Below are 17,574 nucleotides of genomic sequence, written 5' to 3'. Positions count from 1 at the left end.
ACAGCATATGCATTTCTTCTAGCTCAGTTTTCTTGACCTTTCAGTTCTTTCTTGGCATCTTCTGAATTGTTAAAAATAAAATCCTTATGAGGGCACTGGCAAGTGGCTGGCAAAGCTCATTATGGTAGCTTTCTACATTCAGCTATTAAAGCAATAGAAGTCAGGATTGAAAAGGGAGAAGAGAATTGCATTCTTGAGCAAAGGTAGCTGTCCAGTGACTGTCCTGGGAAGCCAGAGGAGCTAAACTGTTTCCCTCCAAAGCAAAGAACCGTGCCGGCAGCCCTCCCCAGCACACCGCTGTTGCACTCCTGAACACAGTAACCCTGCAGCCAGGGAGCCCTCCTGTTAAAATGGCGTTACCCAAATCTTTAAAAAAGAGTCTGCTATTCATTATTGGTGAGATTCTGCCGCCCCGAGCCTGGCTGGGAGCATGGCTCTGTTCCTTGAAGGGTATGGTGCTGTTCAGCATGGAGGGACTAACAGAAGCTGGGCACTTGAAATAGTTAAGATAATTGTGGTCTTCTGAAAATTCCCAGTAATAGTCGGATTATTGTTTGAGTTGTTTTTTAATTAGTGCTATATATTGAATAGACATCAATGCAGAAGATTTTGTCGGCGGTATCTCTGTCTCATTTGATAGCTTTCAGGATTATTCTATTTCACAAGCCTGTTGTCAATCTTTTAAATCTATTGAAGATAATTATGAAATTAAATCTACCTCTGTAGCTTTTGTGGCACTATCTTTTCAAATTAATTGAACGCCACCTTTGCCTTATTTCTTCCCACCCTGCTGTATTTCTGTTCTATGAAACCTTCCCATTAGCATTCTGAATGTGTTTATTCTGTTATTATCCATCACCTTCCATTTCAGTTTTCTCAAGGTGAAATCTCCCTACTAATTCAAAAAACTTCATGTCTTCATTATGTATAAATGACTTTGCCCAAAGGCTAAAAAAACTAAACGTAAGATAAAGTGAAGGCCTAGCCACATTTTATGCCAGAAGAGTAAATGCAGGGGGGGAAAGCAGTAAAGAAGGAAGCATAACCATTTCAGTACTTCTTTCTGGTTGTTGGGGGGAGGGGAGAGTTGAATGCTATTTTCCAGGAAGGTACAAGTCTAATGAGCTGAGAACTTTCTCCTTCAATAATTGTTTTCCTGGATCTGTAAATTTTTTTTAAAACATCATCATCATGCTTTAAATAACCACGTTTCCAAATGAACTTAGCAATGAGGAAAATATCCTATTCTTAACTGGTTTGGAAGGGTACCAGGGAATAATTCTTTCGCAGCTAATGCTTTTCATATGTATTAAATATGTTTACTCAGTAAGCCAGATGTTTTATTATGTCTACTACACTAGTATATTAGAATTACTCTGATGTCTTCCTTGCCATCTCAGGAATTGCTTCATCAATTACCCGCTTGATCAGTGAGACAGTAATAGTGATGAATGCATCTATTTATTTGCAGAACAAGTATCAACTATTTTTTAATTAGGGAGTGGCACTGTTAATTGGTGAGTGCCTTCTATGTTCTGTGTGTCCAATAAAACCTTCCTCACTGTTTGTTATTACTAGACGCAGAGAAAGTGCAGAGTTCAGGTCTGTTGGATGCTGATGCTGCCTTACTGGCAGTTAACATGGCTGTGAATACAGTAGACGGGACTTTATTTTTAATGGTGTTCCGTTTGGTCCAGCTCAGGAAGGTTTTACATTTTGCTTAGTATGTAAATTTAACCTCCCAGTTTCTGATAGCTGCAGAAATACAAACTAAAAGCAAATCTCTTCATTTAATGACCTCAGTGAGTATAGTATAGTCACACCTATATAACCTTGCTTTTCATCAGCAAAAACCAATCAAATAACCAGTATGAGTGAATTCATTACATGTAGATGACAGTAAGGCAGAGGTCTCTTGAGTGGTTCTGTTCCTCATTTTACTAGTTACCAGTTTACTAGATGGGAGTTTTCCTCAGCGACTTCCTCCTAGGTGATGACCGTGGAAGGGGGTGATAGCCTTAGATGCAGAGCAGATTTGGGAGTGAGAACTACATCTAAATAAGGAGAATAAACAGGGGGTGATAAAGGGCATATGGAAGTGCTAGAAATGGATTTACGGTTTTAGCGTTGTACCAAGTGTTGTCCCTTACACTTAAACAGAATTTCATTTATAGTGGCAGCTGAATGGCTGTGATTTCACTAGTTTGGCAGCAGATTCTACCTGTGGAGCCTTTCCAACCTCTGCTCTGCTCTTTTTTTCACATTCAGTGCAGGGATAGGCTGCTTTAGTTCATTTTTCTAGCTATCAGAAATTCATTCAGAAGTGGAAAAAATGGAGAATTCCCAGTATTTATTGATAATAGAAGCTTTGCACAGAAATTATAATCTTTCATGGTATTCATAAAATGCATGGAGGAAATTTTATCTGCAAGTGCTCATGGGTCTGAAGGACACAGTCATACACTGTTTATCAATACATTTTACAATTTAAACATGAGTATTTGATTATTGTGATCAAACATAGAACTCTAGGTAATTATTAGTTTATTTAAGCCAAAGATACGAAATGATGCCTGCACTATTTTTTTCATTGGTTGTTTTGCATATTGGTGTAGGTATTTATCTTTTGTAAGAACAGAGGGAGGGACAGTGGTGCTTACCAGAGAAGCAGCAACACAGAGAAAGGGGCGTCGTGCCCGGGAGCCCTCCTAGGCTGCAAGATACCTTCAGCCAGCTTGCTGCCCCCCGAAGCAGCAGTCTGCTCTTCCGCGCAGTTTTAGCAGCTTGTGTCAGTCCTCTGGTACCGACACCGATCCTTCCTTCCGCGCAGGTATCTGCGTGGCTGGGCACATGCTGTTGGAAAGTGAGCTGGATTAAAACTAGCTCAAAAATAGGAAAATAATAGGAAAAAAATAGTAAAAGCAGTTAGGTGGGAAAGAGTGGCTGGATGATTGCTCCAGCCTCCAGTTGTACGCATGTATCTGAGCTTCACATGTTTATAGACGAGTGTGTATTTTTGATGGCAGTATACTCTTGCCATGCAACTTAACAAAGTAACATGGTGAAAATGGTATTATGAAAAGGTGTTGAAACACATCAGTGATTTGCTGTGTGACCTTAAGCAAGCCATTTAGCTATCTCATGTGTCGGCTTCAAATTGGATATTACTGGAAGCCGGCTCTTACATTTGCATTTTTTTCCCCAGAAAATAATTTTTTACTTTCATTTCTCCTCTCCTGAAACCCTGAAGGTCTGCGGGACTCCAGTCCGGTTTTGTACAGTCTGCTAATGCTCATTTTGACTTTAAAAGCACTGTAGCCTCTCCTGATACGTTGGGTACGATTGAGGCTGCGGATTGCCAAATTTGCATTGGCAGACTTTGTGACCTGCCCTTTGGACATAGGTTACAACAGTCAATAAAAAAGCAACGAGAGAAATACCTGGTAGAGGACAGTGGGATCACTGGTTATTTATAGGAAGAGTTGCTCCAAAAATAGTGTAGTATTTGGAGGTGAATAACCTTAGACTATTTCAGGGATATTGAAAGAGGTCTGGTTTTTTTTTCATCTTGTTTTTTTTATCTCCCAGAGATGGAAGAATATTGCTGAATAAGGAATGTGTGATCCCATTTACTTCCTAGTTGCCAAATCAGGAGTATCTGGAATCAGTTTAAGTGTCCTTCAGTGCATATAGTTTATTGCACAGGCCCATAATTCATTTGTTTTTCCATTGTATAATTTTGTATGATGGTTGTAATACCGCACCAAAGCTGGATCTTCAGAGATTCATCGTTCTGTAACAGTTCTGAAAATGGAGTGCCCAGTGTGTGTAACTATTAACTTCTTATGAAAGAGCTGTTTCTTCCTACATGTGTGCAATGAAAAATGGTCTCTGAATAATGAATGTAATTCTAGTATTTGATTTACGTCTGAAAGTAATTTTATAGAATTTTGATTTATCTCGTCTAAAGTACCTCTTGTGTGCTTTGTGACTAATTTCTGTTTAACATACACAGTAGGGCATTTTGAAATGGAGGTGAGTGAAACTGATACAGCCCATAAAAACAGATGAATGGTGTTAGGCCATTTGTTCGGGCATGTAATCGTGAGCTGCAGTATTCCTCCAGCCTGCCCATCGTTCTTTCACGTAAACATGCTACCACGTGGCTGGATTTAGTAAACACTTCCCCAGTGCGTTTCACTAACCGTGAAGACAGTCGAGACTGCGTTTGAGCAGACCTGTTTTTCCTGGGCTCTGTACAGCTTCAGGAGCCTGTTGGGAGTTTTTACTTGCCGTAACCTCTGGACTACTGGAGGAGGATATTCCTCTCATCTGTAGCTACTGGTAACTGTGCTGCCTCCAGCTGCAGGTGTCTGGGAACCTGCAGATCACTTACAGCTCAATCGTCCTGATTCTGTGCTCCCCTAAGCAATTGCTGCAGATGCAGTGCTGACAGCAGCGTTCTTGAAACAACACGTGCATGGTCTTATGTCTCCGATTATTCAGGAAAAATAATTACCAAGCCCTTTAATAGCAAGATGGAAATTCTGAAACTGTTTATTCCGTGCCATAGGACCCACGTTGTCATTTAGCTTTCACTGTGCTGAAAACAAAGCCAAAGACTCCTCTATGCATTCCCCCTCTGCTTTATTGTGTTTGAGATGGAAGGGGAATTGTGCTTGGCAAGGGTGACTGGATTACAGCTGCCTTTGACTTCCAGGTTTTTTTAGTGCCATCATGGTGTTTAAACATGTGCAGAACACTGTGACTCAGTGGGGAAAATGGGATTTTATTTCTTTGAAATTAGGAAAACATTGTGATTCTTGCCCTTTGAGGACAACTGCCAGAAAATCAAATAATTTCTGTTTCATTTTTAAGACTTGGAAGGTTTTGACTCTGTAATACCAATTGCTGAGAAGCTTAATCATCCAACTACAACCAGACCAAAAGCTACTGGCAGGCGACCACCCTCCCAGTCTCTCACGTCTGTAAGTTAATCTTCCTTTTCTTTTAAAAATATTTTTTTCTGGTTTTTTTCCTCCCCTCTATTTGTGTCCCGTGGTGTTTTTACTATGTTTACACAGCCATTCCTTCACACATACAGTGAGACAGAGAGATGCAGCTCAGGAAAATTAGTGTCAAAGGCTGCCAGTGTTTGGAATATTGATGTTTAAAACATTCCCTCCTTTAAAAGATGTGTACCCCCTTATTTGGGTGCTCCCATGTGTTCCTTGCCAGCCATGACTGAGGCCAGAAAAATCCTTTATAAAAATCTTTGGAATAAACTAGTTTGTGCTAAGTATTAAGGATTTTGAAAGTGTTTCCCAAAATAAGCACTTCCCTTTGGATCTCTAGCACATTTACCAGATTTTGAAGACACACAGACCAATTCAGCCTTCAGCCGCTCTCCTTGAGCCATCATGTGTTTCTTCTCATTAAGCTCACAATTGTAAATATAAGGGTGATTTAAATTTCACTCTCTAATGTGCATCTCTGGATAAGTTGGTCTCATAAACCGTACTTTGGGAACGACTGCTTAGTTTTTCAGTGTCATTTTCTTTGGGGTTTGGGGGTTGTTCCTTCCCATGCTTTTTTGCATTCTGGAGTATCAGAATGAGAGCAGCTACTGAAGGTTACCCACGTTCATGTTGCTGAAGAAAAACAAAGTGTAGGGAAGCAAAAATGATTATTGTGAAACTAATAGAAAGCAAAAAAAGAAATTTTATTTCAAAATTGACCATGTACATAAATACAGAAACATAAAAGACAAGTTCAAAGGTCTTTCTTCCCCTGTCGAATGTGTGGGGAAAGGAATGAGGGGTGGAGGGAGCCGTCCTGTTTGCACCTTGGCAAAGAGGCCGTGCACAAGGCAGCCCTGCAGTGCCAGCGGTGTGCGGGGTGGCAGCGGGGGCCCTCTGAGGAGCAGCAAAGGGAGACCTGCGCTGAGCAGAGCCGTGGCGGAGCTGCCCAGGTGGCAGAGCTGGCGTCCCCGCAGCACGGTGCTCCACGGCCCAGCCAAGTAAGGTACAGCTCGGCTTGCAGGCACGAAGGTGCTTTCATCTTACGATACAGTGCAATGCAGAGATGTAAATAAATGTTGAATTCAACTCTTAAGTGTATCTCATTTCATAAATGCTGTGAAAGCATCCTAGCCTTGAAAACAAGATGGAAAAAGGGGACGGGGGTGTGGGAGAGTCCTGAGTTTAAGTATTGTTACCTTGAAAATGATAACTAAAAATAAAAAAGTCATTATATAAATGCTTTTCTTCTTACTTTGTTAAGTTCTTGTACAATGAAAATACCTCCGTTTTTTCCCTCTCTTGGGGTGTGTGTGTTTGTCTGCATAGTCGTCCCTTTCAAGCCCCGATTTCTTTGACTCACCAAGTCCTGAAGAAGAGAAGGAGGAACATGTTTCCATTACACACAAAACTATTGAAGTGTCAAGGAAATCAAGAACTGTTACAATATCACAAGTAAGTTAATTGCAATTTCTCTGCTTAACCTTATCACATGCATCTTCATTTTGAAAACAGTATTCAGGTATTTATTTTTTTTACAGTCACCTGGTAACGGGCCCTTTAAAGAAGCGTAAGTGGATAAGGGTTAATAAAAATTGTTCTGTGTTTGAAATGCAAGTCTAAAGTGAATTGCACCGTTAAAATGTCTCCATAACCATACTATGAAAAAACCCTAGTGTAAATACATTTCACAGAATTGGAGAAGGCAGGGAAATAAAATTTAGAAACAAAGGCCCTTTCCTTTCTTGCAGCTGTCAATTAGGTTTATGTTAGAAGAGTCTGAGCAGAGAAAATACAACTCTCTGACACACTCCAATAGTGTGTGAATTTGAATTTGCAAGTATAATAACTTTTTATACTGGTTTAATTGTATTCATTTTATAGGCTTGTGCCATTCTTACTGTATATTGGTAGAAAACTATAGGATAATTGAGCATTACAGAAGGAGTATGTAGATCAAGCTTTAGAGGTTGGAGCTATTTTTGGTACGTAAGGACATGTTTAATAATACAAATATTACAAAAGTATTTGAAAGGTGAAGTCATGCACTTCTGTGAGCAAGTTATAAGGATAATGTTTTGCTATATAGCTCCCTCTTCTGGGAGCACTTGCTGGTATGCCAAGGATGTAGATGTTCCTGTAAAACGAGATGACTGCTACCAGAAAGTCGTTGCTTGAGGCTTTAATGTTGATAGCGCGTTAAGCTCTGGAATAAGGTGTTCAGCGTGGATGACTCCCATCGTGCCTTGCTCACTTGCTCCAGGTTTGAACTCAGCCTGACGTCTCTTTTCAGTGCAAAGGAAACTTGCATCTACTGATACAAGGATTATTATCCGTGAAGGATCCATTTATAGGTACATGTTACTCACACATGCACACGCCTGTATATAAAATGTTCAGAGGATATTATTAAGGTCATGAAGTCAAGCATTCAAGCCACTGGAGTGATTCAGCTTTCTTGTCATTGTAACACCATTTTTATTTCTATGGTCACGATGTTTTTGCTGCAGAACACTTTTTTTATGCAGTGCTTGCCCAAGACAGCTTCTGTGCTCAATCACGCTTGTGTAGTGGAGAAGCCTGCTTTTTGCAGAACTCAGTGGATCCTGCTCTTCCCTCCCCATCACACTTTCTCCAAATTTTCACCTGACCACTAACTTTTCTCTCGGTTACTTTGTCCAGCTGATGCCACTGCCCCAGTCGCCAGGTTGTCACTTACAACGTCTCCTTCCAGTTCCATACCATTTTTTCACAATATCTTACCCTATCTGCCATTCGACTTCAGTATCTCTTTTTCAAAGACAGAGTTGGAGGGTTGCCTAGTGCTTTTTCTTCCTCTTGGCTGAATCAGATTTTCAGATGCTCCTGGTAGCTGTCGTGTAACACACACATTAGCATTGCCAAATAACAATACGATAAATAATTAAGACTCACCTTACTTACCATTGTGAGAACTGTACTTGTACACTGTTCTGTGTATCACAGAATCACGGAATGGTAGGGGTTGGAAGGGACCTCTGTGGGTCATCTAGTCCAACCCTCCCACCGAAGCAGGGTCACCTACAACAGGCCGCAGAGGACCTTATCCAGGTGGGTCTTGAATATCTCCAGAGAAGGAGACTCCACAGCCTCCCTGGGCAGCCTGTTCCAGTGCTCCGTAACCCTCAGAGGGAAGAAGTTCTTCCTCGTGTTCAGATGGAATTTCCTGTGCTTCAGTTTGTGCCCATTGCCCCTTGTCCTGTTGCTGGGCACCACTGAAAAGAGTTTGGCCCATCCTCCTGACACCCACCCTTGAGATATTTATAAGCATTTATTAGGTCCCCTCGCAGCCTTCTCTTCTTCAGGCTAAACAAGCCCAGCTCTCTCAGCCTCTCCTCGTAGGAGAGATGCTCCAGTCCCCTCACCATCCTCGTAGCCCTCCGCTGGACTCTCTCCAGTAGCTCCAGTATGCAGTGAAGTAGATGGTCATGTATGGTATGTGAACTTCAGATTTTCTGTACCTTGTCTAATAATTAGGGCACTGGGTTGCAACTCAAGAAGCATGGGATCCTTCTGAGCTAGCCACGTGGTTCCAGGGTAACTAGGTTAATGCTGCGTTTTTCTGTAAAGTTCCTGGAGGAATAAAGAGCCAGTGGTAGTTATGGGGATGAACAGAAGCTTCAGTTAACAGAGGACGGTAAAATACATTTATTTCTTATGAATATATTATCATTCTGAAGCCATGGGATTTTGTTTTTATGTCATACCAACAAGCAAACTTAAGGAATATTTTGCTATTTTTGGAACGCTAAGGGCAACATGTAACACATTTTTTAACTTTTGAAAGACGTTGGTTGTTGATAATTCCTTCAGTGGTTAGTTGATGGCTGTAAATTTAATCTGCAAAAAACCACAACTTGGATTCTTGGCTTTTCGGTTTTGTGCCCTGCAGGAGATGTCCATGGACATAGGTATGTTCTCACGAACTTCTGAGGGAAACACTGAGCACCTGTCCCTTGTTCATTTCTCTGCTAGGTCTGAGATCTTGGAAACGCTTTTTGCTGACTGGTTGTAGCAACTGTGGAAAGTCTTACTGAAGCTGTCTGAACTTCTGCGTCCCAGCTAGACCCCCTCTGATGTACATAGATAATGACTAATTGTTATATTTATCATATTTTGGCCAAAACTGTCCATGTTTGACTATGGGCTTTCAACATTACCAAGGAGCAGCAGAATACTTAATATTTGTTAGAGGTCTGATTTTCATAAAGCTTTCTGCAGACATTAAATGTTACTCTTTTTGTTGCAGGTGTCTGATAATAAAACTTCCTTGCCTCCAAAACCAGGAGGTGTGGCCAGTGGCAGTAATGTACAACCATCACTATCCCCTTCACCGTCACCTGGATTTCACTCAATTGCTATGGGAACAACAGGCCACAGGTCAAATTCCCCATCCCTGTTCGGTACTGAAGGAAAGCCAAAGACTGAGCACTTGAGCCAAGGTCAGACTGCCCTGGAGGAGCTGAGAACACAAGTTAAGGAGCTAAGAACCATCATTGAAACCATGAAAGACCAGCAAAAGTAAGCACTGCAAATCACAGCTGTAGGTGCGATGCATCCATTCAGGTGTGGTGGTGGCAGCAGTTTCTCCTTGAGCTTGCCTTCATGTGTGTTACTCTGCACAGTTTGCCTTTGTGTTTGTGAGGGATTTTCGTCTGCTTTCCTGGCAGAACACGTTCAGGGGTGAGAAGCTCGGGAAAAAAAGACTGGCATTATCGATCTATAACAGCTTTTTTCCCTGTGTTGTGACATAAGCAGATGTTTATGGGGTGTTGAAAATGTTAAGTTACAAGCTATAAGCAATGAATGAGGTTCTTATGTTGTTTAATTTGCCAATAACGGTTTGGGAACTCATGTGCATTGATCTTAATAAGGGGTGCATTTGTTCTAGTTGCAGTACAAATTACTGCAAGTTCCTAAAATTGTTAAATCAATTTGTTGTTTGACTGTTAGCACATTTCCCGGGAAGCCTGTATTACAGAAGAAGTAATTGAATTGTGATTAGGGCATTTGAAGACCTTTGTGTTTATGACCCTGAATCTTACTAATTTAGAATTAGGCATCTTTCTTTTCTTTAAGCTGCTTGCTTCTTAGGAGAAGCTGGGGCTGGTGTGTAGCTTTTGCTATTCCTGAGAATGTTTAAGGTTTCGGAAGGTAAACCTTCATTTACATTGTCAGTTGTGCATAGCCCAGGCAGGAAAAAGAAAAGGGAAAGCAGTGTGCAGACTGTGGCAGAACAGAGGCGTGCAGGAGGGCATGGCTCAGGCTGGATCCAGGCAGCGAGCCCCATGGCTGCACCTCTTAGGCTAAGCCCTGCTCCTCTGTTCCGCCCGGCCCTTCCTGCAAGGGCTGCTTCCACCCACTGGTTTCTGCCTTAAGGTGAGATCACCCAGTAGGAACATGAGAAGGTGTCTGCTCCTTACAGCTGTGTTCCCCTTCCCGACAGCAAATCCGTATTTGGGATTGTGGAGTCTTTTAAGTGAAGTGGAAGGTTACATTGCATTGCTGGCATCAACAGCTTTTAAGCAGCTTAAGCATGCGATGGCACGGGCAGGATTTGTGTTACCAGTTCCTACAGCCCACCAGCAGCCTGTCCATCTACGTTTTGTACGGGAAAAAAGGCAGCTGGGTGCTGGTACAGCGCTGATACAGCTTGTCCAGAGCAAAGCTTGTGGATGCAGGGCTGTTAGGAGGAAATGTGCTATTCATTAGGTTCATGGGGCATGCTGTCCTTTGACAGAGTCTGCCTTCACTGTAGTGTAGCATGTAGTGTACAAGAGTACACTGACTTTAGTTCTTCAGAGGAGAAAAAGGAACCAGTGCAGTGGGGAAAATACGTCTCTGAGAGGTGGTCTTTTGTATTTTACTAGTTTAACCATTTCAATTCCAGGCTCTTTTTGCATTCTTTTAACAGAAAAGAGATTAAACAGTTGCTGTCTGAGTTGGATGAAGAAAAGAAGATCCGTCTACGATTGCAGGTACTTAAATTATTTATAATGTTATGGAAGTATTGGCCTCAGTGATTTAGCCTCAGGTACGAGATATAAAATTCTGCTAAGATACTTAGATTCCAGTGAATAAAAAACTACTAACATTTCTGAAACGGATATACCTGTTCCCTTCATAGTGTTGCCAGTCTGGGTCATATATATTGCAATACTGGGTTCTTCCTGAAAAGCCTGATGATTATCTCAAAATTTATCAGCACAAGTAGTCAAATTAAAAAAAAAACACAAACCAAAAAAAACCACAATATGGGATTCAAACTGTGATATGTTTTAGTCTCAGTTTTAGTGGTTTGATTTTGTCACAAATTAAATTATGTCTTTTGAAATGATTTGCTCTCTCCCAAAGCTCTGTGTTTTGTAGTAGGCTTGTCTTGGTGTTGGTATACTTGGAATATTATTTCATACAGAAGATATTTATATCTGCTTTACAGACGGTACGCAGGTTGTCTTTACCAAAGCATCCTAAACAATATAAAAGAAGGTGCTCTGAGTAAGAGCCCACTTACTGCTACCGTAGTTTGTATCGTAGCTTAGCTCTAGGTGTTGTTGTGCTGGCTCAGGCGTTTGCCAGGTGGCCCACTGCCCTGCGTGTGTGGGAGTGGTGGAGCTGGACCTTTGCTAGGATAACTGACTGGTACTGCGATATGGGATGGTGCTCAAGCTACTTTTCTGGGGTTTGGAGAGTGACTTGGACAATGCCCTTAATAACACACTTTAACTTGGTCAGCCCTGAAGTGGACAGGCAGTTAGACGACAGGTTAACCACGAGCCAGCAGTGTGCCCTGGCTGCCAAGAAGGCCAATGGCATCCTGGGGTGCATCAAGAAGAGTGTGGCCAGCAGGACAAGGGAGGTTCTCCTTCCCCTCTACACTGCCCTTGTGAGGCCCCATCTGGAGTACTGTGTCCAATTCTGGGCTCCCCAGTTCAAGAAAGATGAGGAGCTACTGGAGAGAGTCCAGCGGAGGGCTACGAGGATGGTGAGGGGACTGGAGCATCTCCCCGACGAGGAGAGGCTGAGGGAGCTGGGCTTGTTCAGCCTGAAGAAGAGAAGGCTGAGAGGGGACCTAATAAATGCTTATAAATATCTCAAGGGTGGGTGTCAGGAGGATGGGGCCAGACTCTTTTCAGTGGTGCCCAGTGACAGGACAAGGGGCAATGGGCACAAACTGAGGCACAGGAAGTTCCGTCTGAACATGAGGAAGAACTTCTTCCCTCTGAGGGTGACGGAGCACTGGAACAGGCTGCCCAGGGAGGCTGTGAAGTCTCCTTCTCTGGAGATATTCAAGACCCGCCTGGACAAGGTCCTGTGCAGCCTGCTGTAGGTGACCCTGCTTCGGCAGGGGGGTTGGACTGGATGACCCACAGAGGTCCCTTCCAACCCCTACTATTCTGTGATTCTGTGATTCTGTGACTAGATGGTGCAGGTCCCTTCCAGCTGAAGCAGCCTATTCTATTCTATTCTATTCTATTCTATTCTATTCTATTCTATTCTATTCTATTCTATTCTATTCTATTCTATTCTATTCTATTCTATTCTATTCTATTCTATTCTACTCTACTCTACTCTACTCTATTCGTGGTAAATGATTTAGTATTGACTATATTTTTATGGTATAGGCCAACTGTACTTTTTCTTTGTACAAGGGATAGAAAATCGAATTGTAATTTCACTGGGCTGTTCCTGCTCAGTAAAGTGCTTGGGAGCATGGCAAAGGGTGGCAGAACTGGGGACCATCAATGTCTGTGCTCCAGGGCTGCCTGAAGGATTTTGTGCTTGTAACCAGATAGGAGCATGGCTTCCAGTAACACATAATTCATGTTCAGATAAAACTGAAATTTATTCAGATAAAATCAATGAGCATTTTAAATAACGGTTATTGACTTACTCTAACAGGCCAGACTATTCAGAGGACTGGATTCTACCTCCAAGGATGGCTTTACATGTTTACAGAGACCTGCATTGACGGTTTTAAAATTATGATCTTATAGCTGAATGCTTTTACTCCTGTTGAAAGTTGCTTATACTGGTAAATGTTGATATAGCCAAGGTGATATGCTAGCCAAGGTGACATAGTTAGCTTTACATGAAGATGAGAGTTCAACAGACAAAAGTTGCATTAGTTTAAGAGTTCTCTGACAGTCATAAAGTAGCACAGCTCTCAGTCTGTGTACTAGAGAAGACTGTCCTGATGGCACGGCACAGTTGAGTGCTGCAGGTGCATTTGAATAAACCTAATAGCCCTGCCTCGGGGTCTCCAGTGTCTGTCAGAGGGGCTAAGGGTACAACTAAGGGGTGATGGTGGTTTCAGCCACATCTTTTCACTGTATAGCTGTACATGGGTCAAAGCCCTTCAGGTGCTGGGACGCAGGCTTGATGGGTGTAGAAGGCAACCGCCATCCGTACAGCAAGAACCATCCCTACGGAAGAGAGACGATAGGTTTTGCTCCTCAGCTACCAGTGCTCATTGTCAGCTGTGCAGTTTACTCGTGCCGGGTGTAAGTGCAGCTCCTGGTACACGGACACAGTGCTCATTCTGCAAGTAGTTCCTGGCAGCAAGCTGCACGGCTTGTAAAAGTTGTAATTTAAAGAGTTTGAAAGTTGTGATTTAAAGAGTGTGGAAGGTCTTGTGGTACATTCAATGACTGTACTTGTCAGGCTCCGGGAGGAGGAAGCGGTGAGTGGTCATCTTACACAGCTGAGAAGGTCACCTCAATTTGTGAAATCTGTGAAAAGGAGAGGAATATAAAACCTGTGCTTGACACCTGCAGACGAGATGGAACATGGGCTTTTTGGGCAGAACCAACTGTGACTCAGTTTGTTAAAGCATCTAATTTCATCACAAATATTTTTTTCCCTTTCTTTTCAGATGGAAGTTAATGACATAAAGAAAGCTCTTCAGTCCAAGTGAATACTTGATAGGTGGAATGTTGCATTATTCTTCATGACTGAGACTCAAATTTATGCCCCAGCCAAAATAACTTTGTGCCAAATGATGTAAGAATTGCCTCAACATCCCTTTATTTGAAGGATTAGCACAACAGTTTTTGATAGCACAACAAAAATACCAACAACGAGGACAAAATCTCCACCCGAAGCACCCAAAGTGCTGTGCGGCACTAGTTGTGACTGAAATTGATCTTCTTGTGCTAAAGGCTCTCTACTTCAAGATCCTAGGTGAAATGAAAACTCAGGCAGTTTAGTCCATAGTGGTACTATTTTGATGATATTTTTCCATAAATAAAGTGTATTTCAGATTATCTGTTTACAAGCTTTATGATTTTGACTTTTGGTTTTTAATTGTCTTTTGTCACAGATTTTAAAATGTTTGTACTGCATATAGCCAGGAATGAATGTTAATGTTGGGGCTGGAGGGATTATTTTTGCTTCGAGATAGAACAGCCTACTTCTTGTTATGGCTTTAAATTCTGTTAAATATGCAACTTTAAGTCCCCGAATCCCCTACAGTTTAAACTTACATTGTGTACAGTAATGTATTTACCAGAAGGAAAGAAACCAACAGAAATCTGGTCTTTGCAATGATTTGTGCCTTTCTTTGCCACACACTGACTGGAGCCGGTTGCAAGCCAGGTCTCCCTAATGTAGCGACCACGACAACTCCTGTCCCCGCTGCCAGGCGCGGGTCACCTTCCCAGCGTGCAGCTGCTCCGTCAGCAGAGCCAGGTTTGTGCGAGGTGGCAGGACAAAGGGGCGCAGCTGAGAGCAGCTTTGTCTTGAGCCGCTGTGGCTTTTTAGCTTTCCTGGTTTTGATAGGCCTCTCCCTCAACTTGAATGTTCATCTCCGCTTGATTTTCGTTAGATGATTTAAACGCCCGCCTCTGTCCCCAATTTTGCACGGAGTGAACAGAATATGCATTATTAAAGCAAAAATAAATAAAAGTAATCTATAAAACGTGAATAAAAAGTTGTATTATTTCATGCAGAAGGTTTTCTGTTGTGTGACATTGTTTCATTTGCTGTTTATGTGGTATTGTTTGCTACCTTATGTTGTACACTTACAGACTGATACACTTTACAGTCCTGTTTTTGCAGCGGGACTTTCTTTTCATCGTTTTATCAAACCTGATGCTTACGTCCTTTCTTCGGGTTTCTCTGTTTACTTTTGTCCTTTCAAAACAAGGTCTCCCGTTTTTCTGTTTGTGGTTTCGTGTGTTCTTTACTAGCCACGGAATATCTCATACCTTGTCAGCAATCTCTGTTGAGTTTATACAAAGCGTTAAAATAATGGATATTTTTGCATAGCGTGGAGTGAGTGGGTGCGTGATACTGGTGATGCTTCAGAGTGACAGAAAACCCCACACAAAGGAACTCTTTTCATCTCATCAAGTGCTAGAGCTGGCCCCAGGCAGCGTATCCTGCCTGATGGGAGCTGGATGAGATGTGCTCGTGTTGGCTGGTCACATTCACACATGGTTGGCAGAGTTCCCATAATCTTTTTGATATACATAGATGTATAAAATACACGCTCCACCATATCCAAATCTTGCTTTGTGGGTCTCAACCAGCAGTACAGAACCTCACTGTTGGGGTGATTTCCTCTGCCGTAGCACCTGCTTCGATTGTAACAGCGGCGTCTGAGACTGGAAAGATCGGGTAGTGAAACTTGAGAATTTTTTTTGATGTCCCAATACATTGCTCGATGTACTCAAACAGAAGCACTAATAAAATATTTTATCACTGAAATGCTCTTATTTAACATTTTTAAATAACTGCATTAAAATATTTTTGTACAAAGAATGGTAGTCCCACCATAGCTTTCTGGCAATAAGGATTTCTAGATTTCTGCCATGTTTTTTGTGAAGTTAGGAGCAGAGTTAGGAGAACAGGAGGAAATGAGGGATAGGGAGTAAGAACTCTGGGTTTGTAGTCATACATTTGCAATGCGTATCCAGAAATGAACAGCTCTGCTTCCTAATTGCATCCCTGGAAAGAGACGAACTATTGTATCTGTGGTAAATAACGTGTTGATTCCCGAGTTGTACCTCAGAAATATAAGAGACATCTCAGAAATGTTCTGGTTTTTGCAAATGAAAGTCTGAATTTGTCACAGAGTTTCCTTATATCGTATTGCATTTTTTTTTCTCCTGTTGCAATGAGAACTTCTTGTTTCGTAAATCCAAGTTAGAAGCCCAACATATCATGCTTTGTAAAAGAAGGTTAAATAAGATTTTGTGAAAATGCTTTGTTTTGAAAGTTGGTTATTCTGGGAGAAGAGAGTTTGTAGAAATACAAGCTCTTCTTGCTGCATTTCATTATAATAATAGAAAGTATTTCACACAACACATGGATTTTCCCTTTTTAAAAAGGATCGAGTATGCATTAAACCTGTGGATATAAACTGCTGCTTTTGAAAATGTTTGGGTTTATATTTAAAGAAAAACAGAAAATGCTGGTGAGCTATAAAGTGATTTTGATGTGAAAAAGATTAAATATTGTTGTTTGAAGAGTTGTGTAAAATGACTTTTCATTAATATGCACACAACGGTCTTGTGGCAGACTTCCGTTCATGTGTAGAAGTCAGGTGTGAAACATCAGGCTCGTGCCTTTGGATGATAACATTCAAATTCTTGCTTGGGGAAATTTTTAGGTTATTAAGAGAACAGTTTTATGTTCTCTTTATGTTGTTTTTTTGGCTGTAAAAGGAGCAAGTATTTCTTAACAAGAGATGATAGCACTTAGCACTTTGAAAAGTTCTACATGGAAGTAAGATGGCAAACATTCAAAGTGTTTATGAAGTTCTGTTACTTAAATTTCATCTTCCGTGTTTCTCTTATTAACAATCCGTTGGTAAATGAGCAAAAGCGTTAGATGAATCTGTTGTTATGCTAACGGGTCCAAGGATTGAACCCAACCATAGGCAGTAAATTTTTGTTTCTAGGTGTGTGACAGCCAGCCGCCCAGTAAATTTTGTGAGCAGCTTTGTGTGTGAAATGTCCCCGGGAGCGCCATACACTGTGGCAGACGGGACAGAGAGTTGCACCTGCGCCAGCAACGAGAGCGCCACACCACACCTTTGGAAATCCACGTTCTGCTGGCACTACAGGGTCGCTTCCCTCCCGTTCTTGCGGAGCTGGCTCGCGTGTGAGCAGGCCTCGCTCTCCCCCTGCGCGCCCTCCGCACCGGGCTGCCCTGGGCCAGGGCGGCTGCCCAGGTTCCGCGCTGGCACAGACACGCGTTCGCTGCTGCAGGTTTGGCATGGCGTGGAGGTGTCTGGTGTCCTGCAGGTTCCATGGCCGTGCTGTGATGCGGTCACAACCGTGCTGATGGCTCTCACGCTTTTAGCATCGGTTTGGGGCTTTTGTGCTCCTGTGTGCCTGCCATGGGAGCAGGGAGAGGCTGCGGGCAGAGGCGCCGCAGTTTGTGGGTCCCACAGACACCCAAGACGAAGAGGGAACGCAGCTGTGGTGGGAGCGGCTGGGCAGTAGCCTCTGCTGCAGTGCAAGGCCAGGAGGAGGTGAGCGGGCCCTGGGGCTGGAGACGGGGCAGAGGC

The 17,574-nt window shown here is 42.4% G+C and overlaps 1 protein-coding gene across 4 annotated transcripts in view; it reads left to right on the top strand.

Moving 5' to 3' along the window:
* Nucleotides 1-16,528, top strand: part of SH3KBP1 (SH3 domain containing kinase binding protein 1) — a 240,223-nt gene extending 223,695 nt beyond the window's left edge. For all 4 annotated transcript variants that reach the window (XM_075429147.1, XM_075429157.1, XM_075429163.1 and 1 more), the window contains 5 exons: nt 4,879-4,988; nt 6,348-6,473; nt 9,307-9,578; nt 10,972-11,035; nt 13,933-16,528. In XM_075429147.1, coding sequence (XP_075285262.1) covers nt 4,879-4,988; nt 6,348-6,473; nt 9,307-9,578; nt 10,972-11,035; nt 13,933-13,974 — 614 coding nt within the window. In that variant the 3' untranslated portion in view covers nt 13,975-16,528. The remainder of the gene's footprint in view (nt 1-4,878; nt 4,989-6,347; nt 6,474-9,306; nt 9,579-10,971; nt 11,036-13,932) is intronic.
* Nucleotides 16,529-17,574: the final 1,046 nt, after the last annotated feature.

The sequence above is a fragment of the Opisthocomus hoazin genome, chromosome 1 (assembly GCF_030867145.1).
Source record: "Opisthocomus hoazin isolate bOpiHoa1 chromosome 1, bOpiHoa1.hap1, whole genome shotgun sequence".
NCBI lineage: Eukaryota > Metazoa > Chordata > Aves > Opisthocomiformes > Opisthocomidae > Opisthocomus > Opisthocomus hoazin.
This window is presented reverse-complemented; position numbering and strand designations above follow the sequence as displayed.